Source organism: Vipera berus (genome assembly GCF_964194415.1).
Source record: "Vipera berus genome assembly, chromosome: Z".
Lineage (NCBI taxonomy): Eukaryota > Metazoa > Chordata > Lepidosauria > Squamata > Viperidae > Vipera > Vipera berus.
The window spans coordinates 132,763,668-132,781,984 of record NC_138205.1 but is presented as its reverse complement, the minus strand read 5'-3'; the positions used below and the strand labels follow the sequence as shown (position 1 = coordinate 132,781,984).

At 50.9% G+C, this 18,317-nt stretch overlaps 2 protein-coding genes and 1 long non-coding RNA gene across 6 annotated transcripts in view; all 3 read right to left on the bottom strand.

Moving 5' to 3' along the window:
* LOC308678085 (GTPase IMAP family member 3-like) overlaps positions 1 to 629 on the bottom strand; it is a 9,969-nt gene extending 9,340 nt beyond the window's left edge. For all 4 annotated transcript variants that reach the window (XM_081344936.1, XM_081344938.1, XM_081344937.1 and 1 more), the window contains exon 1: positions 91 to 629. In XM_081344936.1, coding sequence (XP_081201062.1) covers positions 91 to 120 — 30 coding nt within the window. In that variant the 5' untranslated portion in view covers positions 121 to 629. The remainder of the gene's footprint in view (positions 1 to 90) is intronic.
* Positions 1 to 18,317, bottom strand: part of LOC308678093 — a 305,537-nt gene that overhangs the window by 281,564 nt on the left and 5,656 nt on the right. The gene's annotated exons all lie outside the window — the stretch shown is intronic.
* The window catches only part of LOC308678080 (uncharacterized protein), an 18,152-nt gene continuing 2,135 nt past the window's right edge, over positions 2,301 to 18,317 (bottom strand). The window contains exon 2 of the mRNA XM_081344930.1: positions 2,301 to 6,739. Coding sequence (XP_081201056.1) covers positions 5,904 to 6,725 — 822 coding nt within the window. The 5' untranslated portion in view covers positions 6,726 to 6,739 and the 3' untranslated portion in view covers positions 2,301 to 5,903. The remainder of the gene's footprint in view (positions 6,740 to 18,317) is intronic.

Below are 18,317 nucleotides of genomic sequence, written 5' to 3'. Positions count from 1 at the left end.
TCTCTCTTTCTCTCCTCTCCCTCTCTCTCTCTCTCTCTCTCTCTCTCCCTCTCTCTCTCTCTCTCTCTCTCTCTCTCTCTCTCCGCCTACCTGGCCGCGGGCTGCTTCTTTCTTCGCCATCCCAGCCGCTCCCGGGATCCCTTCGGCTTCTCCGGCTGCAAAAGCCAAGCGAAAACTCCCCCGCCCTCCCCACGGGAAGCCAGCGGATCTCTCGGGAATCCCTTGCGAAGAACCCGCCGGAGGAGGAGGAGGAGGAGGAGGAGGGAGAAGGCGCGCCCTCTGGCGGCAGAGAGGGCGGGGCGACCTAGTGGTGGGAGCGGACGGAGGTTGAAAATTGGCCTTTCCGAGGCGCCTCTCCTCCCCCCCCTCCCCATCCGCTTCCCCTCCCCGTCCGGCGCCCCCCCCAAAATCGTGAGGGAGATAGATGGAAAAGAGGGAGGGAGGGAGGGAGGGAGGGAGGAAGAAAGAAAGAAAGAAAGAAAGAAAGAAAGAAAGAAAGAAAGAAAGAAAGAGGAGGGAGGGAGGGAGATAAAGAGGGAGGGAGAAAGGAGAGGGAAGGAAGGAAAAGAGGGAGAGAAAGAGAGAGAAAGAAAGAGAGAGAAAGAAAGAAAGAAAGAAAGAAAGAAAGAAAGAAAAGAAAGAAAAGAAAGAAAGAAAGAAAGAAAGGAAGGAAGGAAGGAAGGAAGGAAGGAAGGAAGGAAGGAAGGAAGGGGAGGGAGGGAGGGAGGGAGAAAGGAGAGGGAAGGAAGGAAAAGAGGGAAGGGGAAGGAAGGAGGGAGAGAGAAAGAAAGAGGGAGGGAGGGACGAAAGCAAAAGAAAGAGTGAAGGGAAGGAGGGAGAGAGGAAGGAGAGGGAAGGAATGAAAAGAGAGAGAGAGAGAAAGAGAAAGAAAGAGGGAGGGAGGGAGGAAAGAAAAAGGGAGGAGGAGGAGGAGGAGGAGAGGAAGGAAGCAAAAGAGGGAGGGAAAGAAAAGAGGGAAGGAGGGAGAGGAAAGGAAAGGAAGGAAAAGAGGGCGGGAGGAGGAAGGAAGGAAAAGGGAGGAGGAGGAGGAGGAGGAGGAGAGGAAGGAAGGGGCTCCTTCTGCCAGCCCCCTCCCCTAAAACGGATCCTAGCTACTCACCTTTCCCCCTCCAACTCTGTCATTCTGTTAAGGGTCTCCTGCCCGAGCAGGGGGTTGGACTCGATGACCTACAGGGTCCCCCTCCCAATCTGTCATTCTCTTAAGGGTCTTGTGCTCAAGCAGGGGGTTGGATTAATGACCTCCAAAGTCCCCTCCAACTCTGTGACGACTGTTTGGGCTGTGCAGCGTCCTGCCTGGCGGAGCGGCAACGGCGCAGTGCACCACATGGCATCTGGCCGCAGGTGGCGGCAAGCAGCCGCAAAAGAAGTCAAGCAGCCGCGTGACAGGTGTCGCGGGGGGGGGGGGGCTGGGAAGGCCCGGCTGCGGTGGTCCTAAGGTAAGACATTTTCCGAAATTAAGACCGAGTGCCTCTTTTAGAGGCAAAAAAAACATCCCCGTGGTCACGTGATCAAAATTCGGATGCTTGGCAACCGATTCCCATTATGACGGTTGCAGCGACCCCGGGGGAGGGGGGGGTGTCATGTGATCCCCTTTTGCGACTTCGCGACGAGCCAAGTCACTGGGGAAGCCAGCCCCACTTAGCAACGGTGTTCCTAACTGAGCAACTGCATTGGTTCGATTGATTTTTCCCGTGCGGGTGAAGAGAAACTGGGACCGCCGTGGATGGCCAAGACACCACCGTCTCGCCGTCAACCCCTAGCCGACACTGTCACACGCTGGGCAGGGACGTCAGGATGTCGCCAAACGGGATCGCCTTGAACCCGGGAAAAGACGGCGAGTGAGAAGTCAACGGCGCCGCCTCGCTCTGACAAGGGAGCTTTTGGAGGCCACCGTCATTCAACTCGGCCAAATCACGGCTGAGCAACGCCGGCTGCGACCATGGCTGAGCAACGCCGGCTGCGACCAAGAGTAAAAAGGTAAAGGTTCCCCCGCACATGTGTGCTAGTCGTTTCCGACTCTAGGGGCCGGTGCTCATCTCCGTTTCCAAGCCGAAGAGCCGGCGCTTGTCTGAGGACATCTCCGTGGTCATGTGGCCGGCATGACTAGACGCCAAAGGCGCACGGAACGCTGTGACCTTCCCGCCGGAGTGGTCCCTATTTTTCGACTTGCATTTTGACGGGCTTTCGAACTGCTAGGTTGGCAGAAGCTGGGACGAGTAACAGGCGCTCACTCTCTGCGAGCGAGAGTATCCACCCAAAAACGCCAGCGGGCACCGAAAGGAAGGCAAACATTTTATTCAACAAAGAAAGAGGCTGAAGCCGGGAAGGGGGAAGAATTAAGGTGCATCGTCACCCAAGCACAGCCGTTTGCAGCCGGCGCCCCACGTGGGGCCCTGACATTTCCCAGCGGGCCAGAACCCTCCCTGACACTTTTACCGCCTCCGGGGAAGCAAGGATGCGGCTAGATCGCCCGGGAGTCTGTCGTAGATGCGGCAGGAGGCTGTGCGAGGGTTTTGAGCAGGAGCTGCCCCGGGGGAGGAGTGGGGAAGCTGGCAAGGCCTCAGTAGAGTTGAACAGGAAACGGACCCTCCCCCCCAAAAAAAAAAATCCCAAGAGATTTTGCTTTCTGACACTTTAACGCTCCGTTCCCGTAGAACAGAACAGATACAATTCAGGATTGAGCTGTGAGTCGCGCTGCTATCTGAGCACGTACCAAAGGATCCCCAACGGTTGAACTGGTCCCAGTGACCACCAGCAGCAGCATCTGCGGGAGGGGGGGAGGGGCTCCCTTTGATTTGGGGGCAGGGGACTACTCCCCGACTGAGACTCGGCAGCCAAAACGGGTGACGACGTGGAGGAAACGCCGCTCTCTAGAGGCGGTCAGGAGGCACGTCGCAGGCACATACCAGTCATCGCTATCGGAGGTTTCCTGGGGGTGCGGGAGTAATTCCTTCCGGACAAATGCCGCAGAACTTTGCATAACCCCCCCAAATTCCTATAAGTTGGCAGGGTGAGGACGGGGGCTCCCCCAAATGAGACACCCAAGTGACAAGACACCCCCAAACTGAGAAGACCCCCTTCTCGGCCTGCTAACCCAATCAGCTGGCCTCCTCCTCCTCCTCCTCCTCCTCCAGCTAGGCCAAATGGCTGGAAGGTCAGGGGGTGCTGAAGGCTTGGCGGCAACTTTGCTTCCTCTTGCCCCACCCCCGCCAGTAGGGAGGTCGTCACAAATTCGGCAAGAAACGGGTGCGCTAAATTCAAGGCGGCCCATCCCTACTGGTTTGGCCCCTCCGCCGACTGCTTTAAGGCAGGGGCGCGCCCTCCGCCCGAAGTGGGGGTTTGGGTTCTTTCATTCCATTTCTACAGCCTTCCAACCGTAGACTGACGGGTGGCCAGAGCGTGTGAAAGACAAGATCGCCACTCTCTCGGCACAGAAATTGAGAGGGGGTTCCTGGGCGATCCGGGGAGGAGGGCGAGAGAGGGGAGCGGATGCTGGGGTGCCACAATCTACAGCAAGGGTGACGTATTTACGGCCCTCGCGTAGCCTCTCTGTACCCCGGTTCCCACAGCCGGGATTCAGCAGCAAACTGGCTGAATTTTGAGTTTGGTGGGAGTGCATCCTGGTGGCGACAGAGCGGGACGGGGACCCCAACCGTGCCCTGAAGCTGCCACTGGAATGACTCCCAAGAGCCCCCCCCCAAAAAAAATATCGGGTGGGCGAGCTCCAAGTCTTTAACACTGGTCTCAAAACGTTCCGTCTGGAAGAAGCGATGGGGAATCCCTATTTTCTCAGGCGTTTGCTGCTGAAATCCTGCCGCGCGATTGCTTGGGGCCCCACAGGTGGTGTGGCTGGCTGGGTGTGCACGAGAGAGAAGAAAGAAAGAAAGAAAGAAAGAAAGAAAGAAAGAAAGAAAGAAAGAAAGAAAGAAAGAAAGAAAGAAAGAAAGAAAGAAAGAAAGAAAGAAAAAAGGAGGGAGGGAGAGAGAGAGGAAGGAAGGAAGGAAGGAAGGAAGAAAGAAAGAAAGAAAGAAAGAAAGAAAGAAAGAAAGAAAGAAAGAAAGAAAGAAAGAGAAGAAGAAAGAAAAAGGGCAAGACAGAAGGGAGAAAGGACAAAGAGAAAAAGGGGAGGAAGGCAACGAGAAAGGAAGGAAGAGAAAACAAAGGAAGGAAGGAAGGGAAAGGAGAGCAAGGGGAGGGAGAGCGAGAGAAAAGGAAGGAGAAAGAAAAAAATGGAAAAGGGAGGGAAAGACGACGAGAAGAGAGAGAGGGGGAAGAAAGAGGGGAAAAAAAGAGGGACAGAGGGAAGGGAGAGAAAACGAGAGGAGAAACAAAACAGAAGAGGGAAAAGAGAAAGAAAAAAAAGGAACGACAGAAATGAAAAAAGAGGAGAAAAGGAGAGAAGAAAAGAGAGCACAGCTCAGTTTGTCCAGCGTACCCCACTCCCAGACACCCCTCCAACAATCCGGCCGCTGGGAGACCTTCATATATCGCATCCGTGCATCCCGCACAGACCCCCCCCCACCTCCGTCCTCACCAGGATCTCCCACTCCTGGGGGGGTGTCCCCGGACACTCAACAACACCCCCCCCCACACACACACACTTTTAGTGCCAGGACGCGGCCCTCTTTGCCACCTCAGCTTCGTCCAAGCTTGGATGGCAAAAGCAGCAGGGACTGGGGTACGTGCGTGCGTGCGTAGGGGACGCGGGTCCCTTGGGTCAGAACGAGAGGCGGCGACTCAGGTCTGTGGTTCAACAGGTCTAGCTCAACCGAGGAATGGCCGAAAGCCTCCGAAAACAGGCCGAACATGGTTTTTTTTAACAGTCAAACCGAAACCGAAGGGAACGACAAAAGTGGCGAACGGCGATGGGACGAAGGGCCGGGCTGAACAGTGAAGGGAAGCAGAGCAAGGAGTTCCATGGGTAAACCTCGCAGGTGAAGTGTGTGTGTGTGGGGGGGAAGGTGTGTGTCTCTGGGAACACAGCACCTCCAACTTGGGGGGGGGGGTTTCCCTCCCTCGCTTCTTCCCGGCCGCTGATCTTCCGAGAGACACCCTCTTGGCCGGATCCAAGTCGGTTGATGGTACTGCCGCTCGGAGGATGGAACCTTCAGGAACTTTCTAGCAGGTTCCTCTGCCGATTCTCGTATAATTGAGCGGCTGAAAGAGGCTGTCGAGCCCATCACGATCCCCTTTGCTCGGGCCGCACGCCTCAGGTTCCAATCCACAGGGAACGACAAGGGAAGGGCTTCCAAGGAGAGGCGCGATCCCCCTTTTTTGTTCACGCCGCATGTCTCGGGTTCCAATCCACAGGGAACGGCTTCCAAGGAGGCTCGGCGTTGCAAACTCGGAACCGGCTGATCCAACGGCTACCCTGATCCTCCTTCCCCCTCTCACCCTGGGGTCTTTGGCACAGCTATGACCCTGCTCCCCCGCCTCGCCAGGCCTGCGGCGCGATTCTGCTACAGTGGGCGCTCCGCGGACCTGGGAGAAAGGAGCCGGTGTTCCATCGGGACGGGACAAAAACGGAATGCAAAATGTAGAGGGGGGGGAGTGGGTGGGACTCGATCCAGGATCTGGCAGATCAATGGCTCAAAAAAGGAGGAGGAGGAGGTGGTACAAAAATGCAGAAATATGATAAGCACCCTGTGTCTTCTAGTTTTATGTCAGTTCAAGCTCCTGGTACGTGGAACGGGACTCGACGGAGAACGTAAAAAAAAAAGGTCTTTTCCAGACTGTTCCTCGGACGGGCGAATCCGAGATGGGGAGGGGGCTGTCCCTTCTCCTTGCCCAGCCTGCTCTTGGTCCCTCCTCAAGCCCGCTGCCCACCACCACCACCAGTCCGAACGCTCAGGCCTGGCAGGACAGCCTCTCTCGGCCCGTCCTCAACTGAGGGTCTCTTGCTCCAGATGACTCTTCCGATGCGCCGCCAGGTTGCCTTTCTGCGAAAAGTTCTTCCCGCACGTCAGACACTGGAAGGGGGTGTCTCGCCTGCTGAGCCTCTGCTTCGGGCCTTTGGGGGTCTCCTCCTTGGTTTGCCGGGTCCTCGGTGAACCGGCGAGGCCACTTCGCCCTCCCAAGGGTTCCCCGGAGGCCTGGCGGGCAAAGGCAGCCCGGGTCTGGGGCGGCTTCCCTTGGGGCTTGATCCTCAGCCGCCGCTGCGCTAAACGCTCCTCGCCCTCGCCGCGCCCCGCTTCGCCGTCCGGGCTCTCGGCCTGCTGCCGCTCGCAGTCCTTTTTCTGGTGAGCGGCGAGCAGCCGTTCTTCCCGGAAGCTCTTCCCGCAAGCCGGGCAGGCCAAAGGGCGCCGGGCCGGGCTGCCGTGCACCCGCTGGTGGGTGAGCAGGTTTTGTTTGAGGCTGAAGCGTTTCCCGCAGACGCCGCAGCCGAAGGGCTTCTCGCCGGTGTGGATCCGCTGGTGGATGATGAGGTTGTGTTTGAGGCTGAAGCCGCGGCCGCACTCAGGACAGACAAAGGCCCGCTCGCCGGCGTGTTGCTGCTTCTGGTGGCGCAGCAGGCCCAGGGGCTGGCTGAAACTCTCGCCGCACACCCCGCATTTGTGCTCCTCTTCTTCCACCTGGCTGTGGATCACCAGCCCGTTCTCGTCCCCCGAGCTCTCCTCCCAGGCCGGGAAGGGGAACGGCTTCTCCCCCGGAGGGGAACCCTGGCGGGTCCGCACCGCCGACGGTTGCTTGTCTTCCCCCTCCATGGGGACCCCCCTTTCTGCGGAGAAAACAAAGAAGAGAGTTTCAAAGAGAGGCTGGAGAGAGAGAGAGAGAGAGAGAAAGAGACGCGTCCAGAGACACCAACTGGGGTCCATTTTCTGGAGCGGGCGGCTCAAGTCGAAGCTGCCTTGCGAAAAGGAACCCCCGTAAAACCACCATGCAAAATAATAGGGGGTGTCCAACCTCGGCTGCTTTAAGATTTGGGGACCTCAGGTTCGGTGGGCTGGGGAATTCTGGGAGTTGAAGTCCACAAGTCTTAAAAGTGGCCCAGCTTGGATGGGCTTGCTGTACGGTGTGACCTGCTTCCCGTCGCTTTTGTCTCAATTCTTACCAACTTTAATTGCTATGTATGTATTTATGTGTGTGTGTGTATGTATCTGTGTATGTATCTATGTATCTAAGGGACGCGGTGGCTCAGTGGGTTAGGACACTGAGCTTGTCGATCAGAAGGTCGGCAGTTTGGCGGGTCGAATCCCGAGTGCCGCATAACAGAGTGAGCGCCTGTTACTCGTCCCAGCTTCTGCCAACCTAGCAGTTCGAAAGCACGTAAAAATGCAAGTAGAAAAATAGGGACCACCACGGTGGGAAGGGAACAACGTTCCGTGCGCCTTTGGCGTCTAGTCATGCCGGCCACATGACCACGGAGACGTCCTCGGACAAGCGCTGGCTCTTCGGCTTTGAAACGGAGATGAGCACCGGCCCTTAGAGTCGGAATCGACTAGCACGTATGTGCGGGGGAACCTTTACCTTTACTATGTATCTATGCAATTATGTGTATGTATGCATGTAACTGTATGTGTATGTATGTATCTGTGTCTATGTATCTATGTATGTATGTATGCATCTATTTATGTATCTATGCATGCATGCCATTTTGTAAACTGGTTCACATTGCTTTTAGTCTCAATTTACTAACGAATTGATATACATATAGATACACACACACACATGTATGTGTATATGCATGCATGCCATTTTGTAAGCTGGTTCACATTGCTTTTAGTCTCAATTTACTAACTGGAATTGATATACATATAGATACACACACACACATGTATGTGTATATGCATGCATGCCATTTTGTAAGCTGGTTCACATGGCTTTTAGTCTCCAAGTCTTACTAACTTTAACTGGTTATTTATATGTATGTATGTATGTATGTATGTATGTATGTATGTATGTATGTATGTCAGTCATTTTGTAAGTGGGTTCACGTTTATCTACTTAATCCTTACTAAATTTAATTGGGATAGATAGATAGATAGATAGATAGATAGATAGATAGATAGATAGTCTTTATTTAATTCTTACTAACTTTAATTGGTGATATATTTATACCTCAGCCATCTCAATGTGGAAATCCATCCATCATATCTATATCTATCTATCTATCTATCTATCTATCTATCTATCTATCTATCTATCTATCTATCTATCTATCTATCTATCTATCTATCTATCTCTATCTATCATCTATCTATCTATCTATCTATCTATCTATCTATCTATCTATCATCTATCTCCCATGTCTGTCCATCCGTCAGTCCATCCATCCATCCATATATACATTCACATATACACGTTTGTGTGTACACACACACACACACACACGCACACCATTTTGTAAGCTGCCCAGAGTCATTTCCACAGTGAGCTGGCCAAGATATAAATTTGATAAAACAAAATAAAATTCTTTAAAAAAGTAAAATTGAACACAAGAAACATATAACGCAGGCAGTACGAATGAAACAGAACAGGATGAAGTCAAATAAGAAGCCAAACAAAATAGGAGGAAACAAGAGTAGAATAAAATAAAGCAAAGCCAAAGGGAATGAAATAAAATAGAAAAATAGAATGAAAGTAGAGTAAAAGAAAATAGAATAGAATGAAATGAAATAAAATAAAATAAAAACAGCGTAGAATAAAATAATAAAATAAAATAGGATGGGATGGGATGGGATGGGATAGGAGCGGAGCTGGAAGGGCACCCCAGAGGTCATTTAGTCCAACCCCCTGCTCAACCAGGAGAAACTACACCGTCTCAGAATAGAATGAAATAGAATAGAATAGAACAGAACAAAACAATAGAATGAAATAAAATAAGAGTTAAATGAAACAAAATAAAAAAATAGAATAGAATGAAATAAAATAGAGTTAAATGAAACAAAATAAAATAAAAAATAGAATAGAATGAAATAAAACATAATAGAATAGAATGAAAGAGGATAGGATAGGATAGGAGCTGGAAGGCACCCCAGAGGTCATTTAGTCCAACCCCCTGCTCAACCAGGAGAACCTACACCGTCTCAGAATAGAATGAAATAGAATAGAATAGAACAGAACAAAACAATAGAATGAAATAAAATAAGAGTTAAATGAAACAAAATAAAATAAAAAATAGAATGAAATAAAATAGAGTTAAATGAAACAAAATAAAATAAAAAAATAGAATGAAATAGGATAGGATAGGATAGGATAGGATAGGATAGGATAGGATAGGATAGGATAGGATAGGATAGGATAGGAGCTGGAAGGGCACCCCAGAGGTCATTTAGTCCAACCCCCTGCTCAACCAGGAGAACCTATACCGTCTCAGAATAGAATGAAATAGAATAGAACAGAACAAAACAATAGAATAGAATAGAATGAAATAAAATAGAGTTAAATGAAACAAAATAAAATAAAAAATAGAATAGAATGAAATAAAATAGTTAAATGAAACAAAATAAAATAAAAAAATAGAATAGAATGAAATAAAAGAGTTAAATGAAACAAAATAAAATAAAAAAATAGAATAGAATGAAATAAAACATAATAGAATAGAATGAAAGAGGATAGGATAGGAGCGGAGCTGGAAGGGCACCCCAGAGGTCATTTAGTCCAACCCCTTGCTCAACCAGGAGAACCTATACCGTCTCAGAATAGAATGAAATAGAATAGAATAGAACAGAACAAAACAATAGAATAGAATAGAATGAAATAAAATAGAGTTAAATGAAACAAAATAAAATAAAAAATAGAATAGAATGAAATAAAATAGAGTTAAATGAAACAAAATAAAATAAAAAATAGAATAGAATGAAATAAAATAGAGTTAAATGAAACAAAATAAAATAAAAAAATAGAATAGAATGAAATAAAAGAGTTAAATGAAACAAAATAAAATAAAAAATAGAATAGAATGAAATAAAATAAATAATAGAATAGAATGAAATAGGATAGGATAGGATAGGAGCTGGAAGGGCACCCCAGAGGTCATTTAGTCCAACCCCCTGCTCAACCAGGAGAACCTATACCGTCTCAGAATAGAATGAAATAGAATAGAATAGAACAGAACAAAACAATAGAATAGAATAGAATGAAATAAAATAGAGTTAAATGAAACAAAATAAAATAAAAAATAGAATAGAATGAAATAAAATAGTTAAATGAAACAAAATAAAATAAAAAATAGAATAGAATGAAATAAAATAGAGTTAAATGAAACAAAATAAAATAAAAAATAGAATAGAATGAAATAAAATAGAGTTAAATGAAACAAAATAAAATAAAAAAATAGAATAGAATGAAATAAAAGAGTTAAATGAAACAAAATAAAATAAAAAATAGAATAGAATGAAATAAAATAAATAATAGAATAGAATGAAATAGGATAGGATAGGATAGGAGCTGGAAGGGCACCCCAGAGGTCATTTAGTCCAACCCCCTGCTCAACCAGGAGAACCTATACCGTCTCAGAATAGAATGAAATAGAATAGAATAGAACAGAACAAAACAATAGAATAGAATAGAATGAAATAAAATAGAGTTAAATGAAACAAAATAAAATAAAAAATAGAATAGAATGAAATAAAATAGAGTTAAATGAAACAAAATAAAATAAAAAATAGAATAGAATGAAATAAAAGAGTTAAATGAAACAAAATAAAATAAAAAATAGAATAGAATGAAATAAAATAAATAATAGAATAGAATGAAATAGGATAGGATAGGAGCGGAGCTGGAAGGGCACCCCAGAGGTCATTTAGTCCAACCCCTTGCTCAACCAGGAGAACCTATACCGTCTCAGAATAGAATGTAATAGAATAGAATAGAACAAAACAAAACAATAGGATAGAATGAAATAAAATAGAGTTAAATGAAATAAAATAAAATAAAAAAATAGAATAGAATGAATATTAGAGTTAAATGAAACAAAATAAAATAAAATAATAGAATGGAATGAAATAAAATAAATAATAGAATAGAATGAAATAGGATAGGATAGGAGCTGGAAGGCACCCCAGAGGTCATTTAGTCCAACCCCCTGCTCAACCAGGAGAACCTATACCGTCTCAGAATAGAATGAAATAGAATAAAACAAACCAAATAAAAAATAGAATGAAATAAAATGATAATAAAAAAATAAAAAAACAGAACGAAATAAAGAGTAAAATAAAACAACACAGACATAGAACGAAATCAAATAAATAAAATGAAATAGAAAGGAAACACGAGGAAAGAAAAAGAAAAGCGGAATCGACCTAGAATAAAACAGTGTAATATAGAAGGAAACGAAAGAAGAAAAGAGAACGGGAAAAGAAGAACAAAGCAAAACGAAACGAAACGAAAACGCAACGGAATCCAACCAACCAAAGCGCCATAAAACAAGAAGAAAAAAAAACGGAACGAAATAAAAGAATGCAACAATCAGGTAGCAAAAGAAAACATTTTTTAAAAAAAATGCAAAAAAAGGGGGTCGCCGGGCAGGGGATTCAAGAGCGTAACGTTTATTTATTTCAATGTTTTATTTTTTTTAAAAAAAAATTATTGATTTAATAATTTGGGGAGACTTTCGGGAGACTTGCGGCAGCCCACGGATTGGACTCGGCCGCCTCGCAGGGCTGTGGGGGACACCTTGGCCGCTCTCCGGAATCGGCCGGTTTTCCTTACGGACGTCTCCTCGCCCAGCTAGGGAACGTCATCCGTGCTAGAAGGGACACGTACACGTGTGTGTGTGTGTGTGTGTGTGTGTGTGTGTGTGTGTGTGTGTGTGTGTGTGTGTTATTACCTAGCTGGCTAATGCAATGCCTGAAAGAAACCACCACACAAGGACCCCATAAATCCTCCCCCTCCTCCCTTCTAACCCGGATGACGTTCCCCAGTTGGGTCCTGAGACGTCTGCAAGGAAAACCACCCAGCTCAGAGTCCGTCCTTCCTTCCTTCCTTCCTTCCTTCCTTCCTTCCTTCCTTCTCCTTCTACAACTGATGCCGTTCCCTAGTTGGGTCACGAGACGTCTGCAAGGAAGCTACCCAGCTCAGAGTCAGTCCTTCCTTCCTTCCTTCCTTCCTTCTCCTTCTAGCACTGATGCCGTTCCCTAGTTGGGTCACGAGACGTCTGCAAGGAAACTACCCAGCTCAGAGCACCAGGGACCCCACAGTCCTGCCCTTTCCTTTCTTTTTCTTTCTTTTCTTTCTCTTTCTTTCCTTCCATCCTTCCTTCCTTCCTCTGATGCCGTTCCCTAGTTGGGTCACGAGACGTCTGCAAGGAAACCACCCAGCTCAGAAAGCACCAAGGATGCCACAATCCTCTTCTTTTTCTTTCTTTCTTTCTTTCTTTCTTTCTTTCTTTCTTTCTTTCTTTCTTTCTTTCTTTCTTTCTTTTTCTTTCTTTCTTTCTTTCTTTCTTTCTTTTTCTTCCTTCCTTCCTTCCTTCCTTCCTTCTAGCCCTGATGATGTTCCCTAGTTGGGTCATGAAACGTCTGCAAGGAAACCCCCCAGCTCAGAGTCCTTCCTTCCTTCCTTCCTTCCTTCCTTCCTTCCTTCCTTCCTTCCTTCCTTCCTTCCTTCCTTCTCCTTCTAGCACTGATGCCGTTCCCTAGTTGGGTCACGAGACGTCTGCAAGGAAACCAGCCAGCTCAGAGGACACCAAGGACCCCACAGTCCTGTCCTTTCCTTTCTTTTTCTTTCTTTCCTTCCTTCCTTCCAGCCCTGATGCCGTTCCCTAGTTGGGTCACGAGACGTCTGGAAGGAAACCACCCAGCTCAGTCCTTCAGTCCTTCCTTCCTTCCTTCCTTCCTTCCTTCCTTCCTTCCTTCCTTCCTGCCCTGATGATGTTCCCTAGTTGGGTCATGAAACGTCTGCAAGGAGAGCCCCCCCCCAGCTCAGAGACACACCCCCCCCTCCTCCAGTTTAAACCCCTGAAGCCGCAAAAATCCCCCTTCCAGACGATCCGAGACGGTTGCATTTTTTGGTGGGGGGGGGCTCAAGGAGACGAACGCGCGCGGGGGGATCGGCGAATCGGCACCGAGCCGCATTTCGATTCGATTCGATTCGATGAACCTTTATCGTCGTTTTGTCTCTGCTCCCCCCCCACTTCCCCGCCCCCCCCGTTGGGCAGAACAGCCCCCCCCCGGTAAAAATGAAATTTACTCGCTGGCTCTCCCAAGCGTCCACAGCCCCCCCCCCCAAATCCCAGGAAATCTCCCCCCTCCCCGCCCCCGGGTCTGGAAAACCGGAGTCCAAGCTGGAGAGGAGACCACCAGGAAATGCAAGGGAGAAGAGAAGCCGGGAAGACGCCAAGCCGCCCCCCCCTCCAGAAAAAAAAAACAACAACAACTTTGCAAGGAAAGGAGACCACCCAGCCAGCTCGCAACTCGGCTGCCCGGTCCAGCAACAGTCCTCGCTTTACGCCCAATTTTTCTTTTTCCCCCTCCCTCCGCCGCTAAGCGAGACGCCGGCGGGGCGAGTTCGGCTCCCCCTCCCTCCCCCGTTTACGCTTTACGCCCGCTCTGCCGTCCCGCAACAGTCCTCGCTTTACGCCCAATTTTTCTTTTTTTCTTTCCCCCCCTCCCTCCGTCGCTAAGTGAGACGCCGCCTTCCCTCCCTCCCTCGTTTGCGACACTCGGGCAGTTTCGTTCAGCCAAAGCCGCGCACGGCCGTTAAGGCGAATCGGGACTTGGTTGCAAAAGGGGATCGTGCGACTTAATACACACACACACACACACACACACACCCGGGGGACACCGCAAGCGTCGTGTGAGTCGTGTCGCCGAGGGTGTGTGTGTGTGTGTGTGTGTGTGTGTGTCCGAACGCTGACCGTTGTGACTTTGGTTCTGACCGAGCCAAGGCCCTTTTTTTTCCAACTTTGGTCGCTAAACGAACTGTCGTAAGTCGAGGACCGACGGTAATTGCGTTTCCCACCCCCTTGCAAAAGGGGGGGGGCTAGAGGACCTGGGACAGAGGAGGGGGTTCGCCTCTCCGCAACCCCCTCCCAAGCTGATATTTCCCCCCAATTTTACCGCTGTGAATTACGGACACACACACACACACACACCAATTTTGGGAGGAACATGGCGTCCATCTCCTGGATCGCTCGCCTCCCCCCAAAAAAGATCCCAATTTGGGGAAGAACGTGGCAGCCCTTTCCTGGATCCCACAGCCCGCCCACCCCCCAAAGGATTCCAATTTGAGGACGAAACGTGGCACCCGTCTTCTGGATCCCACAAACATCCAAAGGATCCCAATTTGGGGGAGAACGCGGCGCCGGTTTCATGGATCACACAGATCCACGAAGGGTCCCGATTCAGGGAGGAACACGGCCCCCATATTCTGCATCACTTGGGCCCCTCAAAGGATCCCAATTTGGGGAAGAACCCAGTGCTTCATTTCTGGATCACAAAGCCCCTCAAAGGATCCCAATTTGGGGAAGAACATGGCGCCCGGCTCCTGGATCACACAGGCCCCCAAAGGGATCTCAATTTGAGGAACGTGGCACCCATTTTCTGGATCCCAGAGGCCCCCCCCAAAATCCAAATTTGGGGAAGAACCTGGCGCTTCACTTCTGGATCACAAAGCCCCTCAAAGGATCCCAATTTGGTGAAGAATGTGGCGCCCGGCTCCTGGATCACACAGGCCCCCAAAGGGATCTCAATTTGAGGAACGTGGCACCCATTTTCTGGATCCCAGAGGCCCCCCCAATCCCAATTTGGGGAAGAACCTGGCGCTTCACTTCTGGATCACAAAGCCCCTCAAAGGATCCCAATTTGGGGAAGAACCTGGTGCTTCACTTCTGGATCACAAAGCCCCTCAAAGGATCCCAATTTGGGGAAGAATGTGGCACCCGGCTTCTGGATCCCACAGGGGCACGAATGATCCCAATTGGAGGAAAGAACGTGGCGCCCGTCTTCTGGCTCCCCACAGGATCGGAAAGCATCCCAATTTGAGGGAAGAACGTGGCGCCCGTCTCCTGGATCCCCACAGGCTCCCCGGAAGGATCCCCATTTTGAGGAAAGAACGTGACGCCCGTCTCCTGGATCCCCACAGGCCCAGAAAGGATCCCATTTTGAGGGAAGAACGTGGCGCCCGTCTCCTGGATCCCCACAGGCCCGGAAAGGATCCCCATTTTGAGGAAAGAACGTGACACCCGTCTCCTGGATCCCCACAGGCCCGGAAAGGATCCCCATTTTGAGGAAAGAACGTGGCGCCCGTCTCCTGGATCCCCACAGGCCCGGAAAGGATCCCCATTTTGAGGAAAGAACGTGGCGGCCCCCGTCTCCTGGATCCCCACAGGCCCGGAAAGGATCCCCATTTTGAGGAAAGAATGTGGCGCCCGTCTCCTGGATCCCCACAGGCCCGAAAAAGGATCCCCATTTTGAGGAAAGAACGTGGCGCCCGTCTCCTGAATCCCCACAGGCCCGGAAAGGATCCCTATTTTGAGGAAAGAACGTGGCGCCCGTCTCCTGGATCCCCACAGGCCCGGAAAGGATCCCCATTTTGAGGAAAGAACGTGACGCCCGTCTCCTGAATCCCCACAGGCCCGGAAAGGATCCCCATTTTGAGGAAAGAACGTGGCGCCCGTCTCCTCTGGATCCCCAGAGGCCCGGAAAAGATCCCCATTTTGAGGGAAGAACGTGACGCCCGTCTCCTGGATCCCCACAGGCCCGGAAAGGATCCCCATTTTGAGGAAAGAACATGGCGGCCCCCGTCTCCTGGATCCCCACAGCCTCCCCGGAAAGGATCCCCATTTTGAGGGAAGAACGTGACGCCCGTCTCCTGGATCCCCACAGGCCCGGAAAGGATGCCCATTTTGAGGAAAGAACGTGGCGCCCGTCTCCTCTGGATCCCCACAGGCCCGGAAAAGATCCCCATTTTGAGGAAAGAACGTGGCCCCCGTCTCCTGGATCCCCACAGGCCCGGAAAGGATCCCCATTTTGAGGAAAGAACGTGGCGCCCGTCTCCTCTGGATCCCCACATGCCCGGAAAGGATCCCCATTTTGAGGAAAGAATGTGGCGCCCGTCTCCTGGATCCCCACAGCCTCCCCGGAAGGATCCCCATTTTGAGGAAAAAACGTGGCGCCCGTCTCCTGGATCCCCACAGGCCCGGAAAGGATCCCCATTTTGAGGGAAAGAACGTGACGCCCGTCTCCTGGATCCCCACAGGCCCGGAAAGGATCCCCATTTTGAGGAAAGAACGTGGCGCCCGTCTCCTGGATCCCCACAGGCCCGGAAAGGATCCCCATTTTGAGGGAAGAACGTGACGCCCGTCTCCTGGATCCCCACAGGCCCGGAAAGGATGCCCATTTTGAGGAAAGAACGTGGCGCCCGTCTCCTGGATCCCCACAGGCCCGAAAAAGGATCCCCATTTTGAGGAAAGAACGTGGCGGCCCCCATCTCCTGGATCCCCACAGGCCCGGAAAGGATCCCCATTTTGAGGAAAGAACGTGGCGCCCGTCTCCTGGATCCCCACAGGCCTGGAAAGGATCCCCATTTTGAGGAAAGAACGTGGCGCCCGTCTCCTCTGGATCCCCACAGGCCCGGAAAAGATCCCCATTTTGAGGAAAGAACGTGGCCCCCGTCTCCTGGATCCCCACAGGCCCGGAAAGGATCCCCATTTTGAGGAAAGAACGTGGCGCCCGTCTCCTCTGGATCCCCACAGGCCCGGAAAGGATCCCCATTTTGAGGAAAGAATGTGGCGCCCGTCTCCTGGATCCCCACAGCCTCCCCGGAAGGATCCCCATTTTGAGGAAAAAACGTGGCGCCCGTCTCCTGGATCCCCACAGGCCCGGAAAGGATCCCCATTTTGAGGGAAAGAACGTGACGCCCGTCTCCTGGATCCCCACAGGCCCGGAAAGGATCCCCATTTTGAGGAAAGAACGTGGCGCCCGTCTCCTGGATCCCCACAGGCCCGGAAACGATCCCCATTTTGAGGAAAGAACGTGGCGCCTGTCTCCTGGATCCCCACAGGCCGGGAAAGTATCCCCATTTTGAGAGAAGAACGTGACGCCCGTCTCCTGGATCCCCACAGGCCCGGAAAGGATCCCCATTTTGAGGAAAACGTGGCGGCCCCCGTCTCCTGGATCCCACAGCCTCCCCGGAAGGATCCCCATTTTGAGGAAAGAACGTGGCGCCCGTCTCCTCTGGATCCCCACATGCCCGGAAAGGATCCCCATTTTGAGGAAAGAATGTGGCGCCCGTCTCCTGGATCCCCACAGCCTCCCCGGAAGGATCCCCATTTTGAGGAAAAAACGTGGCGCCCGTCTCCTGGATCCCCACAGGCCCGGAAAGGATCCCCATTTTGAGGGAAAGAACGTGACGCCCGTCTCCTGGATCCCCACAGGCCCGGAAAGGATCCCCATTTTGAGGAAAGAACGTGGCGCCCGTCTCCTGGATCCCCACAGGCCCGGAAAGGATCCCCATTTTGAGGGAAGAACGTGACGCCCGTCTCCTGGATCCCCACAGGCCCGGAAAGGATGCCCATTTTGAGGAAAGAACGTGGCGCCCGTCTCCTGGATCCCCACAGGCCCGAAAAAGGATCCCCATTTTGAGGAAAGAACGTGGCGGCCCCCGTCTCCTGGATCCCCACAGGCCCGGAAAGGATCCCCATTTTGAGGAAAGAACGTGGCGCCCGTCTCCTGGATCCCCACAGGCCTGGAAAGGATCCCCATTTTGAGGAAAGAACGTGGCGCCCGTCTCCTCTGGATCCCCACAGGCCCGGAAAAGATCCCCATTTTGAGGAAAGAACGTGGCCCCCGTCTCCTGGATCCCCACAGGCCCGGAAAGGATCCCCATTTTGAGGAAAGAACGTGGCGCCCGTCTCCTCTGGATCCCCACAGGCCCGGAAAGGATCCCCATTTTGAGGAAAGAATGTGGCGCCCGTCTCCTGGATCCCCACAGCCTCCCCGGAAGGATCCCCATTTTGAGGAAAAAACGTGGCGCCCGTCTCCTGGATCCCCACAGGCCCGGAAAGGATCCCCATTTTGAGGGAAAGAACGTGACGCCCGTCTCCTGGATCCCCACAGGCCCGGAAAGGATCCCCATTTTGAGGAAAGAACGTGGCGCCCGTCTCCTGGATCCCCACAGGCCCGGAAACGATCCCCATTTTGAGGAAAGAACGTGGCGCCTGTCTCCTGGATCCCCACAGGCCGGGAAAGTATCCCCATTTTGAGAGAAGAACGTGACGCCCGTCTCCTGGATCCCCACAGGCCCGGAAAGGATCCCCATTTTGAGGAAAGAACGTGGCACCCGTCTCCTGGATCCCCACAGGCCCGGAAAGGATCCCCATTTTGAGGAAAGAACGTGGCGGCCCCCGTCTCCTG